Genomic DNA, 18,209 nt, shown 5'->3' on the forward strand with positions numbered 1-18,209 from the left:
TGTGTCTCTGCCGGGGCCGCTGTCTCCTGCTCGTTCACCCTCCCATAACATCGATGGTAAAATGAGATGAGAGCATACGGCTGAGGCCACCGCTCTCCTCCGCCGAGCGCCAACAGGCCCCCGTTGTGAAAGCAAACAGAAGGCAGACGGTGACGGCGGTGTCACGATGTTAGCGACTCGTTTATGATTTTGTGCCAGTGTAATAACTGATGAAATGATGAAAGGGCAATTACACTGATTGTTTCACATGGAGATGCGATGACTTAATGGACTGTGACATTTATGATATCTTAGCTTGTGTTTGGACAGAAAGCCTGAAAGTAAACATGATGCACAGAGTGCTGAATGGAAAAGAACTACAGGAGGATGTTGCATTCAGGGCGATAGGAGCTTCACCATTCTCAGGATTTTATGCCAATAACGATGTCCTTTAAATGAAGACTGGCCTATTCATGGATTTTACAGTTTTATTTTGGCGTCCTGCGATCTTTAATACAAGATCATGGAGATTAAATGTTCTTCTGTCCGCAGGTTTTATCATGTGTGGTGATTGTTTTAAAGTGTTAGTTGTTATATTCTGGCCACAAGAGTACCTCCCCACTACCCCAAGGTTTCTTTCCTTCCATTCATTGCTTCTCTTAGTGTCTGAATGATGAAGAGTGAAGAGTGTATAAATCACTCAGTAATCATGTTTATTAATCGAGACTTCAGAATCAGTCCGAAATAATGCTGAATGTGATTTTTGTCGTAATCGAGCTGCCCGACTTTGATTCTAGGAAGACGGCTGTAGTCGCATGTTTTCTAAAAAATGCCCTAAAAACAAATCAATTATCAAAAAATTTGAAACATTCTTCAAGCTGACGTGGCACCTGTAATTGGATTTATTGTTTTGTCGATGTGTTTGTAAGTTACAGCCCGGATACTCTCCTTGCTTTTGTCTTTGTTCAGACCTGGTCGTGCACAGTCTTGTCAGTACTTTCCGTGTAACCACTCTGTCCTCTCTTGTTTTCTGTCTGTCTCTCCCATGCAGAACTCCCTGACAAACGAGCGGGACTACGAGAGCGTCGTGATGATGAAGATGCGGCAGGCGGCTGAGCGACAGAAGCTCATAGAACAAATGCAGAGGGACGACGAGGAAGACTGATAGCACGGCAGGACTGAGCTCGGTACCAGACTGCCACTTAATTAAACCAACCTGTCTCAGGCTTTAGTTTCATAAAGCGTCTTAAGTGTGCGGTTATTTTTATGTTCTACAATTTGTGGCCAAATAAATGTTTTTACTTATTCAAACATTGTCTTTTACATCGAGGTTTTAATCAGCATGTTTTGAGAATGTAGGAGGGAAAGGCAGAGTAGTGAACAGAGTCAGGGCTCAAACAGTGACAAGCTGTGTGCTGACTCCTGATACTCCATGGATAAAGCCATGCTGCTCAGTGTCTACTTCGACAATATTGTTCCAAATAAAGAGCACATGATGCAGTCTGTCTGTTTGCAGCTCCACCTGTGACAGACAGATGGGAAGTTCTGATGATTTTAGGAAAATGATTTGTAGGGATAAATCAATTAAAATCAGTGACAATATATTTAAAAACTACAACCAGTGGATCAAAAATAATCAGGAATCTCAAACGTACGTCAACCTGCCTGTTGCATCATTTTACATTTTTCACTCATGAGAAAGGATTTTTACATCTACAGTATCGATAAAGCAAGCTTGCACTCTGACAAACGTCACTACTTTAGTGGATCACAGAAATGGCGGCCAAGATCCAAATAAACTACTGAACAGTTATAAACACAAGAACAGGTCATATCTAAATGTTATCAGCAAATTATTAGAATTGTTTGGATTTGTAACCCGTCCTTTTTTTTGTTGACTGTAAAAAAAAAAAAAAAAAAGAAGAGTTTTGATTCGCTTAAAGTTCAAAATTCTCCTTATTTATATGACGGTGGTGCTGAATGCAGACATCAGGTTCTGCTGTCTTTAAAAAGCGGCTAACACAAAACGATTTGAGTCGTGAACGTGATTTAAGGTTTCCATTTAGTGTTTCTATGCGCTGACTTAAGGCATCCCGTTTTTTCACAACGAAGACCTAAAATTCATTATTCACGCACTAATTATGATAAAGTTTCATATCTATCATTTATCTTTATCTATCTATATACGACCCAATTTCAATACAGATTCACGTTTCAAAAAGTGAAGTATCCCTTTAAGACTCCTGACAAACAGCTACACTGGGCTCAGATGGGTTACAAAGAAATTCAAACCCCGTACAGTGTGTGCAGATCTATTCTGTTTTTTGAAGCAGGCTGTAAACAAGTTATTTTCTGCTGTAAAGTCATTTGAAATGGGTGTGTAAATTACTTCCATGGCTTCTACTTCCTTCCTCAAGTGGACACCCCACAAACTGCCGCTCTCTGCACATTCAATTGACCGGAGATTGCCGCTTGAAGTTGTCCTGATTACATCGATAATGTGTGCAGCTATGTAACACAACTTTGTTCTTTAACAGAGAGAAAGTAGAACAAGAACACCTATTCTGACAAATCAAAAAATCAAAACATTTACACCAAGAAGCTCGTCAAACCACGGCCCCTGTCCTGTCCAGTAATTCCAGTATTACCTGATTCATTGTGATTTAATTATGAAAAAAAAAAGACTTGTGGCTGTCCCACACCGTACTTAATCTGAATAGTACCAGTATGTACTGTATCTTGCATCTGTCAACTATTGTGTGGTTAGCTGTGACAACTCATTATCTTATTATGGCAGCCTACATGGTGTCATATAAAAATGCCTTGCTGTTGTCTGCATACTTGTTTCGTTATTCTGTGAAACGAGCTGGGTGTTGTAGAACTCTAAACCACAGACCCTGCAATACGACGACATGGAAATGATTCCTCCCACATGATAAACCAGTAATCAGGCCGAGAGAGGAAGACAAGGTCGGCTTTAATGGGAATTCTTGTGGCGTTCTGTGATGACAATTAAACATATTCAAAAGCCCACTATAAAAGAGGATTAAGATGAGAAGATTATAGAACCATCATTTTACAAAATAATAAGCATTTCAGATGTTTCTGTTTCTTTTTCTTTTTCTTTTTTTTTCTTTAACAAAACATTCAACATAAACAATCATCAAATAAGTAAATAACATCAACATGTAGGATTGAATTACAAGCTACTATCGAGGCTAAAGCTAAGAAAGAGTTGGTCATTTTCGAAAAACTAGCGTGATTTTGAAAGTAGCATTCCTTCAGTGCTCCATCTGCACCCACCCCCTCCCCGCTGTGCTCCGTCAAAAGCCACGCCCCTCACTTACATGCACGAGCACCATTCCTCCAGAAGCGGACCTTAGCTCATCGTTTTGCTTTGTGTAGAAACGACGTCATCTCGTGTCTCATTCAGTGGAACTTAAACACTCAACTTTATCATGATACATGTTTTAAAATAAACTTAGACTGTTTTACTGCTCACCAATGATAAAGGGCAAACTCACAGTATAAAGTCTGTTATCTGTGACATGCTTTGAGTGTGGGCTAGTGCTTGCAAGGGGTAGAGAATGAGCAGGGACACGATTGGTTCATCCCATTGGTACGTCTTGGCAAATATTGGTCGAAGGTTTTACATCCTTACAACTGCTACAGTTTTTTTTTTTTTTTTTTTTTTCCGTTCCTTTTTCAGAGCACCTGAGTTATTAATTTGTGTCAGGACCTAAAGACAATTTCAACCAAAATCTTAAAAAGTGTATCTGGAGAAAATCACCAACCCGTCCTTTGAGTAAGCCATGTTATGGTCAGACACAGCTTGCTTGGCTCTTTTCAAATGGAAAAAAAAACAAACCTAAACTTTAATTTCATCACATTGAGTAATGAAAATGTTTGCTCTGTTTCTTTAATGCTGAACTAAAAGTAGACTGTAAGAAATACATGTTGGTGATGACAAATGTTTACGTATTGAACTATTTCAACAAGATGTGGACTCTTTAAAGATAGATAGATTGCAGACACGTATCTTATTGACATAAATCATGATCATTGTACAGTTAATATATACAGGTAGTAGACAGATATACATTGAGAAATAACCCTCAATGCAACAACACCTGACAGTAACATTGATTCTTTTACTGTATTGTTCTCTTGGTGTAAGCAAACACCTTTTTTTTTTTTAAATCTAAATGAAAGAACTGTTACTATAAACTTTTACTCTGGGAGTCCTTGAACAGATTCTGGAAGATGTTCGCGAGACAACTCGCAACACTTGGTACGAAAGTACCTGAGCGTCCATTTATCTTTTTACAGTCTTGGCATCTATGAATCACAAAACAAGACCATCAACCTGCCCAAATTTAAAACCCGACTGTTGTTGCGAAAGCTGTCTGTGTTTGTCCTGTCATACTGGCCCCAGCATGAGTTAAGTTTAAATTGTTCTAAGCTGTTTCACAGTAATCTTATGTAACAGATACATGCTGGATACTCAGTATTTCTTATTTATGCTTTCTGCAACGGCACGCTACAGCTCTGTGACCCACATTAAGTCAGACGTTTGAGTGCCAAACTGTTGTGGTCACCCTGACTTTGGTAACAAGGTCCTCTCCCTCTGGAACATCCATCCATTCATATCGTCTTATTTTCCTTTCCCTTGGGTGATTATAAAGTAATGGTGCGTCTGTATTTGTGGGCCCTTGTGGCGGCGTTTTCTCCTGTCATTGTGTTATTTAGAGCCCACACGACTGCTTCACAACAGTCATCCATTTCTGTGCGACTCCTCACCCTGACTCTGTTACACAATGTCCAGCTGTGGAGCAAAGCGGTACGATGTGGTTTGGTTGGAGACATCTGCTCCTCTCCTCCTGCAAAATCCCCTCTTCACATGGTTTTGTTTATGCGTAGCCGTTTTCATATCCCGGCAATGTGAAGAGAAAAAAAAAAAAAAAGCCCAGGAACACACAAACTCTGTCCAAATGACAACAGAGGAAATACAATTACAGGAAACACATTCACCACCAACTTGGCCCTGAGCCCACAGTGGCTTCCACTGCATGCAAACCAGGAGAGGAGGATGAGCCTGCTGCATGCTCTGTCCTGTAAGCTAAGCCTTCACATTTTCATGGTATCTTCTTTGACTCTATTTTTTTTTTTTGTCTGACTTTGTGTTTAGACAAACCTGGCACTTCTCTATAGTCTTAGATCTGGGGAAACACCGGCACCATGTGATGTTTGGTGCTGATCCGGAAGCAGGGCTCTCGAAGCTGGCAGAGTTTGTAGGTTCATGTTTGGGGCTCTGAAAGACCTCGGGCTTTAATGAAACCACCCACAACGTGTGGCCCTTCTGCACTGTATGTTCTCGCCGTGTAGTCGTGTCTCATCTTGGAGCATGCAGCAACCCCCTTAAGGTGCTGCATGAGCGGTTTGATGTTTGTTAAGTGTCCGTTTAATGGATTATCAGAAGGCTGCATGAGTTCCATTTTGTCCGTGGCGGATCCCAAAGGGATTGTTTTCAGTTATTAAGAAGTACACAAACAGTCATCATCATTACATCATTTAATCATAAGCACATGGTACACTTACAAAAACATCTTTAGAGCTGTAAATACAAACTTCCCAAACAGTTCTATTTACTTTGACAGAAGAACACTGCATGAGGCCTTCTGCACAGGCTGGATTTACATTCATTCACTGAATTAAGTTCAACTGGTGATTGAAATGATTCAGTCTTTGGTCCTTATTAGCAAACAGAAAACATTAGCGTCTGCAAAATCTCTGTAATGTATTTTGGTATATTGTCGACCTATCACATATAGGAGGTCATTTGAAACCTTAGGTATGGGATTTTCTCAACTGTAGAAAATAACTGGAAGCTGATTGTGTTGACAAAGGAAAGAGCAGAGAATCACTACGTTTCGGGTTTATAAACACATAGTTCCTTAACACAATTCATTCATCTTCTGAAAGGCTTGTAGAGGTATCTTCAAAACAGTCAACACTCGCTGCAGCACCCATCACTCCATCTCTTTGTGGAGGCACCACACCAGGGTCTGTCCCACCCCCGTCATCGTCAGCACGCGGAAGCCCATCTTTTCCAGCTTGTCCAACACCATGCGCGGAGGGTCGTCCACATGGTACTCGGAACTACAAGAGCATAAACACAAAGTAACTCTTCCCTTGTTTTCTTCCCACAGATGTTTGATTTTCTTTCCTTTGGTAAACTTTGCTAGGAAAGGAGAATGCTGTTAATTGTTCTGGTGCTTGTTCACTTCCTACCAACACTTTGGTTCATTTCCCAGCAGCATTTGAATCAGATTGCCAATGACAACACTTCCCTGATCTGTATTCCATCAGCTTGAATGGTTTATTCCTTTCTCAAACACATCAAGAGTTTTTCCCCCTCATGTGATCTCAGGTCTGTCGTCAATATGTACACGTTAGCTGCCAAAACGAATGAAACACCCGCATTAGGTGCCTAAATATGGAAATGTGTTTACACCTGGAAGTCAATGTTACATGGGTCTGTGGAGCTCTGAGTTGGACGGATGCCATAAGAGTTTTCTCTTCTCAATTTACAATATGGAGATGGCTAACCAAAACATGATCTGAATAGAAATGTGTCATCAAGAGTTATTCCGATACAAGTATCAAATTTCTGATGCGACTAAAACACACGATTGGTATCAGTGAGTACACCAGGTAATGTCCTGATTGGAAACCATCACGTCGTTAAGTCTGGAACACAAATCCACTTGTTTAATTTAGAAGAAATTCTTCTTCGACACTCCGAAAAAAGTAGTCTTCACAGCAAATTACAAAATGTGTGTGTTGCTGACAGAGAGCAAACAAATTGTCACAGATTTAATAAAAGAAAAAGAAAAAACTGAATGTGGCTAAAAACTGGACAATTCACATGGTAGCCTAACTGTCTCTCTATTACGTGGTGGGAGTGTTACTCTCCACCTCAAAGTACTTGCCACCATTACTTAGTGTCCATGTTTTCAATACTCACAAGTTGTTTCCCAGCATGGTTGTTTTCCTTGCACCCAGGTAATTCATTACAGCTGGATCAGAATATTCATCTCCCACATTAGTTGGACCGTTCTCCTGTGAAAAAGATGCATTAAGAGTACCCTAACTACACGGTCCAGTATTTGTTAAAATGGAAAGAGATAATGGCTGTTAAACTTTTTTTTTTTATCTGTTGCGTGTGCTGCTCTTTCTATTAAGGGCTTTACCTGCAGCCCTGTGGCAGGTGCGATTATAATCTCTACTAACAGAGCAGCAGCCTTTAAATAGATCATCCATACTTCTCAAAGGCTATATGGCATTATGTTGCTGTGGTCTGCAGGCAGGCGATGGAACATGCACAAGGACGTCAACTGTGTTTTTAATATTGGGCCCCGTAGAAAAAGGAAAATGACCGCTACGAGCGGAGCACGGAGCTTGCTCCGCTCGTAGCAGTGACTGACAGTTTGTTGTTTTCCAGCATGCATAACGTTGCAAGCACCCTGCACAACTGTAATCTGCCAGTGACGAGCGTGATTGATTTGTCATTTGCGCTTGTGTTGTGCTGCCAAATAAAATAGTCCCTGAATCTGCAACTCGAGCGCGCGTCTTCTAAAAGCATGACACTAGTAGAGAGGCAGGATACACACCAGACGGATCTGCGTACTGATGAACATGTAAGGCATCCCTGTTCCCCTGGCGACAGCCTGCTATTCCTCTGGGAATGACCAAGGAGGTTTCCTCACTGTCGTGTCAGTCCCACTTTTCAATTTGCGCTTACGCTGACAGTTTTTTGCGGAATGCGGAAACGCCCACCGTGGCGGACCAATCGCAGCACAGCACTCAGCATCTCTGTATTGTGCTGCTCAGTGCGCAGGGTCTTGCTCAACTGATCAGTAGTTTGTTGACATGGCAAATGTTGGCAAATGTGCATGTACCAGAGGAAGTGTTTTTTCTTCTTCTTCTTTTAATCCAGAGTTCAAAGGAATAGTCTATCATTCAGCTGAATCGCCCAGCCCTGTTTATTTTCTTCAGAATTACATCCTCAGAGCAGAAATCATTTGTAAATCATCATTCTGCAGCTGGACAAAGAGTGTTTTCAACTGCAAAAACAAAACAGCTGAAGCAAGCTGTCATTATCTTTTATTTCAGGGCTTAATTTTATTGCTTTGTGTTAAGACAGTCAAATTCGAACATTGCAGTTTTGCCCACTTTGTCCATTAGTTCACACCGATTCGGTTTGCACAACACATTGGCTTAAAAAATCCTACTTGCATGTTTAACACTGAACCCACACTGTTTGGAGCTGTAATTTCCTCTTCAGAGATTTATTAATTTCCTCCTCACTGCCACAATAATAGATTTGATCCAGACTTGTGACGGAGAGGGAAATGAAAGACATCAACTAAAGGAAACAACAATGGACTTTGATAAAATCCGCAATGTGAGTGTCATGTCCCACTGATTCCAAAGGATGGATTAACAGTTAGACGTTGGATTTCATGTTGAGTGAGAGGGCTGATTTAAAGCCTGATTGCAGCTGGACATTGTGAAGACAGAGAGACATAAAGAAACAGCCTGTACCACAATAGACACTGAACGCTCAATCCTGATGATTGAAGATGTTTTTTTGTGTTCTGTTCTGATATTGTTGGTACATTTGGTAAAGCTTTGCATTTTGAAACTCCAGTGTTTACTTGCATAGACATCGGTCATGAGTGAGTTAGAAATATCAGGTTAATTTAGCGGGACACAGGGGCGGGTACAGCTGTGTAGATTGCCACCTACAGGCTCCATACAGTATATCGTTAACCTCCAGGTTGTGTTGCACATAAATTTTCTCAAAAAACATTAATACATTAAATATGAAAGTGATTCTGTTTTTCTTTGTAGCCAATTGATGATTGTTAACTTACCTTTTTTTGGGTTTTCACAAGTGTTTGCAATGAATCAGAATCTGTGTTAAGGAAGAAAGGATTATTCCTGACGAATGTCTCTTGTCTTGTGTTTTATCTGTCCCTGTTAACCCGAGACCTACTTCAGGAAAGAAAACAGGAAAGCAGCAGGGTTGTAGCCGAAGCCCCCAAAAATAAACCAGAGACCCCCCTCCTGCATCAAAAACACTCTCTCCTAACATCTTTCTACTTGAGCTACTTTCTGGAGTCCAGCGGTGTCTCCCTGCGCTGGCTCATCTGCTGCTGGTTATTGTGGGGGGGTTTGGGTCAGCCCTTCTGTGACCTGTGGTGACAGTGGAGCTCGTCCCTGGTGGGTCCACAGGAAGCAGTTTGATCTTTTAATGAGGCCTTTAGCTTCACCTTCTCCACCACAGTGTCAAGGCCTTTTCCAAAAACAACTTAGTTAAATAACCTACCACAGTTTTATAAAGATTGTTTGAACGCTGAACATATCAAAAAACATCATCTCCAAAACAGAGGCTATACCAGATGAGGTATGCAGAGCCCTTAAATTAGGACAAATTTTTAAAAAATCCTGACGTTCTCAAGGAATTATTTACTATTCTATGATTTTTGAGATGACAGCGATAACTTGAGCCCATCCTGTAAAACCTTATAACACCTGTTATAACTGTTACTACGGATACGATACCTAGAATCGAACAATTGCTGACACAGAGAACTCCTTCAATTCAAAGTGCAAAAAAGGATATATAAAAAATATTTCTGGAAAACACAGATGGCTCACATTTTACGAGCTTTGAATGTTGGTACACTCTCAGCTAGCATTGGACTGTTGTTGTTTTTTTTTGCCACCTGACACTCGACCTAAAACGAGTCTGATAAAGAAGATATTGGAAAAGTGCATCAACACACTAAATGATACCCAATGACACAGTTTTAAGGACCATAATGTGGATTTGTTTTTGTAAGGCACTTCTTTTTTTTTTTTTTTAGAAAGAAGTGATTAAAAACTTGCAACTAAAAAAGAAAGCAAACTAAAATGATGAGGTATGCAAGTATAGCCAAAAACAAATCACAGATATACATTAACTAAAAATTGCAGTTTTGGCAAACATGTTATTAAAGATTATCTACTGAAACACATGTTTATCTGAGTGTACTTTAAGAGGTATTCAAAGACGAATTTGCACAGTGCAGGCTCCTTTGTATGTCCTCATGGAATTCAAAACATCAAGGTCAATCATTAAGTAAGTCTTAGACAAATAAAACAAAATCAAAAGATCCTTCATGTCCAGTGCTGCAGGCATCCCACGCACAAAACAAAGCTTTCTCTGATAGATATGTCTGATGGATTTACTTGCCGTGAAAATGTGTGGGTGAAAACCTGCACTGCTAAAGCAATCACTTTAAATCATTGTGTAGGGACTCTACAGCAACAGCTGTGTGTGTGTGTGTGTGTGTGTGTGTGTGTGTGTGTGTGTGTGTGAGAGGTATACTGTGATATTCAGTAGAGAGGTTCAGACTGTGGGAGGGCAGAGACAACAAGCAGCTCTCTAGATTAGGTGTTAGTGCTCTGTTTAATAGTGATGAATCACTGCATTGCTGAGCCTTGTATTTCTTTTTGAGACTTTTATACTTGTGCTTTTGCACTTATGGGTCTGTATCTACCTGTGCAGTCTCGTTCCCTTTGGAGGAGATACATTATTGACTTTCCTTCCTTTGCTGTTTTCCAGATTACACCCAGCATCTTACATTACGATTCTTCATACCGCAGAGATATTTCCCTGCAGTTACATTCTCCTCTCCTCCTCCTCTCTGTCTCTTTTTCTCACCTCACGTCACCTCTCTCCCCACGTTTTCACGCTGTGTCAACCGATGGATGATACCACAAGCTTTAGGAGTTACGCAACGCCTCAAACCTACATGGCTGTGAGAAATTTCAAGCGCTGTCATCAGGTTAACATTTGGTTGAGAAACACCAGGATACGGTTTCAGTGGCTGGAGACACAAGTATAGGGTTTGTTGAGGAAAACTTTCTCTCGGTGATCAAGACAAATATCATCAGAAATGTGCAGTAACAAATTTTAAAGCTGTGTCTGTGTCTCACCATAGTTCAGCACTTGATTTTGTGCATGGACAACGTTCCTTTAGGCTCCCACAAATTGGAACTCATCGGGCTTTTAGAGAGAGATAAAGACAGCATGCACAATCATCCCAGAGATGCACCGAATCTAAGAAAGTGTGCATGCATGGGCCATCTCCATTTGCTGGTCTGCATTCCACATAGGTGTCTGTGATGCCTCCTACTGACTATGACCAGAGTAATGTGCATTTATTAAAACGATTTATCCCTGCTTATTGCAGTCAAGCTGAAGAATCGAGCCATTTTATTATTTTGTCAAAGTGAATTACAGTATTCAAACCTGGGTGTTATTTCAGTTCATGGAAACAATTGTTGAAGAAATAACTCCTTTGAGATTATGAGTCTATTTATGATTGGAAAAATACCATTCATTCATAAAACATTACTTTTCCAGACCATAATGATCTAAACCACGTTTAAACTTTAGAGTTCAGCCTGAATTTAACTTTTTTCCCCTGATGATTAAAACGCCTGGGGAAGAGTAGTGACAGACTGAAAGGACTTTAAGTGTTAAGAAAATTAGGAGGCTTACAGAAAAACCATAGCATACCTTTATAAAAACATCACTTGAGTGTTAAATATGCAAAGAAAATGTTCAGTTCAAATATGAAAGTAAAAAGACATGGATTAAACTGGAAAACATGTATTTTCTTGGATGTTTATGAAAACCCTAAGCTATGGCTTAAATACTGCACCGTTAACTAAACAAAATTAAAGCTCTCATGTGAAGGTTTAAGCTGGTTATGAAACAGACTAAATTGAACATTGATGCCCCTTTCATGAGCTATAAAAGCCAACAGGACCTTCAGCATAAACATCGGCTCTTTCTATAAAGCTGTTCTTAATGCCTTGAAAGGCTCCCACAGTGTAGGAGTCAGACAAGGGGTTTAACAACAAGCTGCAGAAATTTGATTTTCACACTTTCTACCGCTATGATTCTCAGTGAGTGATTCATTTGACTGTAAAAAAAAAAAAAGAAAGAAGAAGAAGCAGGATAAGGTTTATTCGTCAAAAAATACTTCTTACACAGAAACAGGACAAAATCAGCAAAGCAAGGTACTGCTGAGTCACAGAGGAGGACGCCAAAATGGACACAGACATACAAGTGTGCCACGGGAGCTTTATGTTATATAAGCCTTTAAATTCCAGGAGTGAAGTAGTTCTATACTCATCTTATATATTACCGGTTACACCATTTTTAGGTTGTGCTGATTATTTTGGGATGATAAGTGGGGATCCATTTTTATTGCACTAGCAGTGATTAGCAATCACAGCTTGCTTACATTTTATAACATGTCTTTTTGTCAGGACAGAGAGCTGGATAAAAAGAGAGAAAGAGGAATGACAACACGGATGCATACCTCTGGGACTGAGTCACATCATGGTTCCCATCAGGCCTTTGGTTATGATCATGTTTTTTATTATATGGTGCAGCATGTGGTTGTTGTTTATGAACAAGTTCGGCAGAGGTAATCTGCTCATTGTATCGCCGAGGCTTCTCTACAGCAGGAAAGGCCGCACCTCGAAAAAAATACTACGACAGTGAGCTTGGCAAGCTTTTGGAGGCAGCTTGACTTTGTTTAACACATAACAACAACAGCAGGACTGCCCAAATACTGTCCTGGAAGTTGCATTTTATGGTACAGGGAGAAAAGTTTCTCAGGTTTACTCCGAGGCGTGCATCGCAGCTGTATGGCGCTGTCTGTTTTGTGATGACATTTTGAAAAGCAGCTGCGAAACGTTGACGTTGAATTGAACATTTCTTCGCACTATTATTGACTTTTGTTGATCACTTGTCACCATGGTTACTTTGCTATCTATCGCTAAACTTACTCAATATAAGGACTGAAGTGTTTGTGATTTATCAGGGCTCTTTAAAGTCTTAACGATTGTGCGTCAGCTACAGAAGCAGACATTTCATTGTCCCGGTCTAAGCCCGACATGGTTTTCCATTAATAAATCAGGAGCGTCCTTGAAACCTAGAGGCCGACTGTCTGCTAAATATCCGGTTGGAAAAGAAGACGTGTGTGAGCAGAAAATCCAGATGCAGAGTGGTCTTCAATATTGCAGCCCACAGTCAAAAGCATAATCACGTGAAAAGAGGAAAACCTCAGGAATAAAGGAGGAAGAGGAACGACAGACGATGAGAGTCAACTATGTGAGAATGATGTCATGGTAGTTCTTGTTATGATTGAGGCCATATGTCTTCTGGGGCTCCTTCTGCTGTCTTTCCTGGCCTTCATCCTTCACATCGCAGTCTGGATCTTCAGACCCAAGAATGATTGGAAGTACAGGTGACAGGTACAAATTGTGTACAAACAATTTCACAAACCACAGACCTCAGTATCATATCAGAGACGAGCAGTCATCGGAATCATTGCAAAACAGCGCTTTGATGCATGACGGCAATAAATCACCACCCTGCCGTGTGATTTTATTGTCTTGTTGTGACAGATAACAAGTTAGTTACCATCCTGGGCCCGAATCCATGAAGGGAATGCATCCGGAATCTGACCATTTAACACGTTTTGGGGGTTTTGAGGTACGGAGTAATTCAGTGGAAAGTGGGGTTGTTATGGTTTTACAAGATGATAGATGAAGCTGAGGGCAGAGAGTCACATTCTTAAATGTGCTGCGGTCGGGTCGGCTGCTATGTTCCCAGACCAATGGCTCACTGACACTTATCTAATTCATAATTTGTTGCTTTTTTACAAGCTTGAGTTGAAGCTAAAGGTCACAGGGGAGGCGTGGACATCCATGTTGTTGCTCTTATACACATACATGCTGAGGCTATGTTGCTATTTATGTTTGTATTTTCCCCCAATTTTTCTATACGTCTCTCCCTCTCATACTGTATTAAAATGGGTGGAAGGTTGAGTAATGAGGTTCAACTTGTAATCCAGGCCCCCTCTTTCTTATCTTTGCTTGTTCTCTTCTTTGGTTTCACTCTTCCTCCTACTTCTTCTAGGAAAAGTTTGGCCCCTCTGCAACACTCTTCAGCTTCATCAAAATTGCATTCCACATAAGTCAGATGCTCCTTATCTCCTGTCAGCACTCATGTCTGTGGGTCACTTTACGGTAGTGTTGTTTATGGGGCCTTTCATTCTGCAGATGAGCTGATGTACCATGGATGCTCTTGCAGACAGAGCACAATTAGCACCCATAACACCAGAGGGGAAAACAACTAATAGGTCTCCCAAGATGTCAATGGTTTTTTCTTGCTTCTTAAATCGACCCATATTTGCTCTGTGTTGAAGCACTACTTATAGGTTAAAGGTCCCTGAACCAAGGTTTTATAGGAGTTCGAACAACAACACAAGAATTATCCCTTGAGATAACAGAAAATGGATACAGGCAAAGGTGTTGGATTGATTGACCTCTGATTAGGCAAATAGCTAATCATAGATTCAGATTTTGTAGTGACACCTGGGGTGGCCAATCAGATTTCAAGGGGGGGCTCATGCCACCTTGCCACCCCTTTGGACACACCCCTGACTCCAGCCATCCATTTGGATGATTTTGCTAAGATTATTGATATAAAGGAAAAGGGAAATGTATATGTAGACAAAGGGTGCTAAAGGAGTCCTTTGACATGCTGAGTTCTTGTGTCTGATAGTTGCAAATGTTCTTGTTCCAGTATTTGGCTGCTTATTCCTGCACCACTTCTCCCCCTGCTATTTCATGTCTCAGTTTGTAAGGTGCATTCTTTTTCTGAAAGGATTTTGGAACATTAGGATTGAAAACTTGCCTTCAGATTTAATGCATAGAATAGGATGGAACTTCTTCAGCATTTACACTGTTTGTGTTTATACTTAAAGGTTATAATATATTGCTCGGAAAATTCTTTTTTTTTTTTTAAATATTCAAGCAGAAATGTACTATATATATGTTTATATATACTGTATTTCAATTGTGTTTTTTGATTCAATATTCTGTACAGAATATTATTTCGAGATTGATTGATTGATTGATTGAAAAACAGTCTCACTTTGATACTAATGCCTCTAAACTACAAATTGTGTTCCAGCTGTTTTTCTTGTATTTATATTTATGAATGTTATCAGAAAAGTCAAACTTTGTCAGATATGAACAGACGCAGGTTTTGCGGGGCATGTGATTTTTGAAAAGAAAAGCAGTGGTTTAAAATGAATGAATGACTTTGTTTTGATTACATTTTGACAAAATAGCAAAAAAACCACCTATGTCCAATCAAGTGGTTACACATCAGTCTTAGGTTTTAGCTTAGCTGAAGCTGTTCAGCATCTTGTGGGTGTTTCTTTTATGCCCATACATTCAGGATGACAGAGGTCAGAAGTCAACAGGAGACTTTCAGCACTGATATTGATACACAGTTTTGTTACATATAGCAATAATTTAGTAGGCATTACTCAGTGACACAAGTTGCAGTGAAAAGTCGTTGAAAAGATTTTAACGCGATACATACAGTAACATCTCAGCTCTCCCACAGAGGTCGGTCACTGTAGTTCTCTTTTTTAATTTTTAAAGCAAAGTCAAGCCCCGATATACTTATCTTTGTTGTGCAACTAACTTTCCAAAAATGCTCTTCCCAGTGGTACTGAAACAATGAACACAAATCTGCACAAAAAAAACTAGAAAAACCCACCTTGTATTACTCTGTCGTGCTGAGCACTGCTGTGGATTTCCAGGAAAGATGAGCTTGCCTGAGAGCCACTGAAGCTATTTTCTTCCTCCTCCTTTATCCATCCTTCTATCTCCTTTATTCAAACCTTCCTCTCCTCTGCCTTCCAGCTCTCAACTTGCATCCATTCCTGCCATTTGACACCCCGTCTCCTCCCATCATGGCCTTCACGGGCTGCTTCCCATCTTCCCCTTCGTTTCGGTCCTCTCTCCAAATGCACCAGCCTCGGGTGAGTAGCTGCTTCTTATTCCCCGTCAGAGTGGGCCATATCCTAATGAATCATTTCCTCTGAGATATGGCGAGAAAATCACTTTCAGAGTTTGGCACGAGCAATCGATGCAAGCTTGAAGCTCATGTGCCCTCTCTGTGTTGGAGCCAGCCACAGTGTGTATTCACGTGTGTTTAAAACAAATCACACATGCACACAAACCAGCAGAGAGAGGTTGTGTGCCCTTTGTTGTATTCTTTATTTCTCAGGCAGACACTTAGGCCCCAAAAAACCACAAACTTCATTGAAATAGTTTTGTCAAATGAGCATATGGAAATCAGATGTTGGACCATCTTTTCTATCTTTTCATTTTCAGGGACACAACATTTTGTTGCAAAAACACTCTGCCAATCATCATATACATGCATACCTTCAGACCTTGTAAAGAGCGTTCACTAAATATCCCTTATTGCTTCTCGGACCTGAGTGTATTCATTGTCAGCCTGCTCTCTGTCACGTACCTTCTCCCTCTGGGTTTGTGGACCTCCCTGTTGCTCAAGCTGTGTGACTTGGCAGTACATACCGAAGCCGAGGAACACAGCACCCCAAAGGTCATCAAGTGTGTGTGTGTGTGTGTGTGTGTGTGTGTGTGTGTGTGTGTGTGTGTGTGTGTATGTGTGATAAATGGGGGAAAGGCAGATACAGTGTACTGTATGTTTTCCTCAGTGCAGCATGTTTGTGTTTGTGCATGTTAAGCCCCATTAAACAGGTGGCTCCGTACCGCTGTGCAACCAGACCCTGATCTCTCTCTGCTCAGAGGAAGTACTCCTCCAACTCCCATGCTCCCTCCTGGCTGCTTAGATTTTAATTTCTACACTGTAATGGCATTTGTCTCGCCTCGTCCAGTCTGCCCTTTGTATACTTTATTTGAACTTTTGCATTTTCTTCGCCTTCGGAGATGTTTGGCTTGGCTGCTTGCCCAGATGTGTAAGCATTCTGTCCCCCAGTCATCACGGTCATTTGGAAGAACTTTTTTTTTCTTCTGCTTTTTATACATGTTTAGTGTTCCTCCTGATGTTCCTCAAATCCCCCCCCCCCCCCTCCGCATGTACTCCTCATACTATTCTATTTAACTGAGGTCTCTGGCAGCCAGGGACGGAAGGAGCCAGAAAAAGAACATGCCACATGGAAAGCTTTATCTGTTTCTTCCCAACACTTTTCTTAAATAGAAGTCATAAGCTTTCCAGACAGTTGGGTAAGAGTTTTTGCTTTCCCTCCCACATCAGTGAGCTTTATGCTGCACTTATTTGCTCATTGGAAGGACCAAGTGCCCAGGTTAGACGGTTCTTAATCCCTCATTGGTGTGTTCGTGAGCTTTAAAGGCCCTGACACACAAAGCAGACATCAAAGAACTAGTGGTGATAAAGGCGACGCACTTGAACACACTGCAAAGACTCCAGCCGATGGCCACACACCAGGTACATTCTGTTCACGCGTGAGAGTAAATAACTCTCCATGCCAGCAGGCGGCGCTAGTCTGTAATTGTTATTCCAAAAAGGGGAATCGCGTCTGTTCGTGCAAAAACAAAAAAAGAGGTGGAGACAACAAATAGGTAAACTGCACTGGAGTGAAAGTATACTACAGCGGCAGGCTCAAGGGGCTTTCCCAAACCTGTGTTGGGAGCTGGAGCTAAATGAAACATCTGAACAGCCAATCAGAGGGATTCCTCCCAACAACCAGGCTGACGCCAAACGAGACCAATTCAACATTTGGAATCGGCCGAAAAAAGGCAGACGAGGGCTGATGGGTAGCGACAGAACTGGACACACCGCAAAAACTAGGCCAACAATCGCTCAATGTTGATCCAACTAGCGCATATGGCCGACGATCTCCTTGGTGTGTCAGGGCCTTAAGAGGAGAAACCCAAAATGCTGCTAACCAAGAACTTGTGTTATACTGGACAGAACTAATCTTGATCACATTGAAAGCAATTAAAGGGATACTTAACCTGTTGAAACATGAATTTGATTGGGTCATATCTGCAGTAGAAATGTGAAATCATTTTTCAAGTTGGTGCCTTCTTGACCTAGAGGAGGCAGAAGGTCATTTTCTCAGTGTGACTGTACCGTTTCTCATACGTGTTGTAGTTGGCATAAATAAGCACTCTGACAAATTAACGCTCCTTGTGTGTGTGGATGAAAGAGAACAACTCCCAGAATGCACAGCACCGCAGGCCACTCCCGCTGAAGTAGTGGATTTATGGTGCATTGACGTGGT

General features: G+C 41.0%; 2 protein-coding genes across 4 annotated transcripts in view; one reads left to right on the forward strand and one right to left on the reverse strand.

Annotated features, from left to right (window-relative positions):
- dnajc17 (DnaJ (Hsp40) homolog, subfamily C, member 17) overlaps positions 1–1,290 on the forward strand; it is a 33,883-nt gene extending 32,593 nt beyond the window's left edge. Inside the window, exon 11 of the mRNA XM_079369716.1 lies at positions 1,031–1,290. Within this exon, the coding sequence (XP_079225842.1) occupies positions 1,031–1,144 (114 nt within the window). The 3' untranslated portion in view covers positions 1,145–1,290. The remainder of the gene's footprint in view (positions 1–1,030) is intronic.
- Positions 1,291–5,532: 4,242 nt separating this feature from the next.
- The window catches only part of gchfr (GTP cyclohydrolase I feedback regulator), an 83,444-nt gene continuing 70,767 nt past the window's right edge, over positions 5,533–18,209 (reverse strand). Inside the window, exons 2-4 of one of the 3 annotated variants that reach the window (XM_079370011.1) lie at positions 7,653–7,698; positions 7,007–7,101; positions 5,533–6,138 (exon numbers count right to left, since the gene is read on the reverse strand). In XM_079370011.1, the coding sequence (XP_079226137.1) occupies positions 6,009–6,138; positions 7,007–7,101; positions 7,653–7,688 (261 nt within the window). In that variant the 5' untranslated portion in view covers positions 7,689–7,698 and the 3' untranslated portion in view covers positions 5,533–6,008. Of the gene's footprint in view, positions 6,139–7,006; positions 7,102–7,232; positions 7,594–7,652; positions 7,815–18,209 lie in introns of those variants that run through there. The other 2 variants (XM_079370012.1, XM_079370010.1) reach the window with 2 other exon arrangements.

Source organism: Symphodus melops (assembly GCF_947650265.1).
Source record: "Symphodus melops genome assembly, chromosome: 19".
Taxonomy (NCBI): Eukaryota; Metazoa; Chordata; class Actinopteri; order Labriformes; family Labridae; genus Symphodus; species Symphodus melops.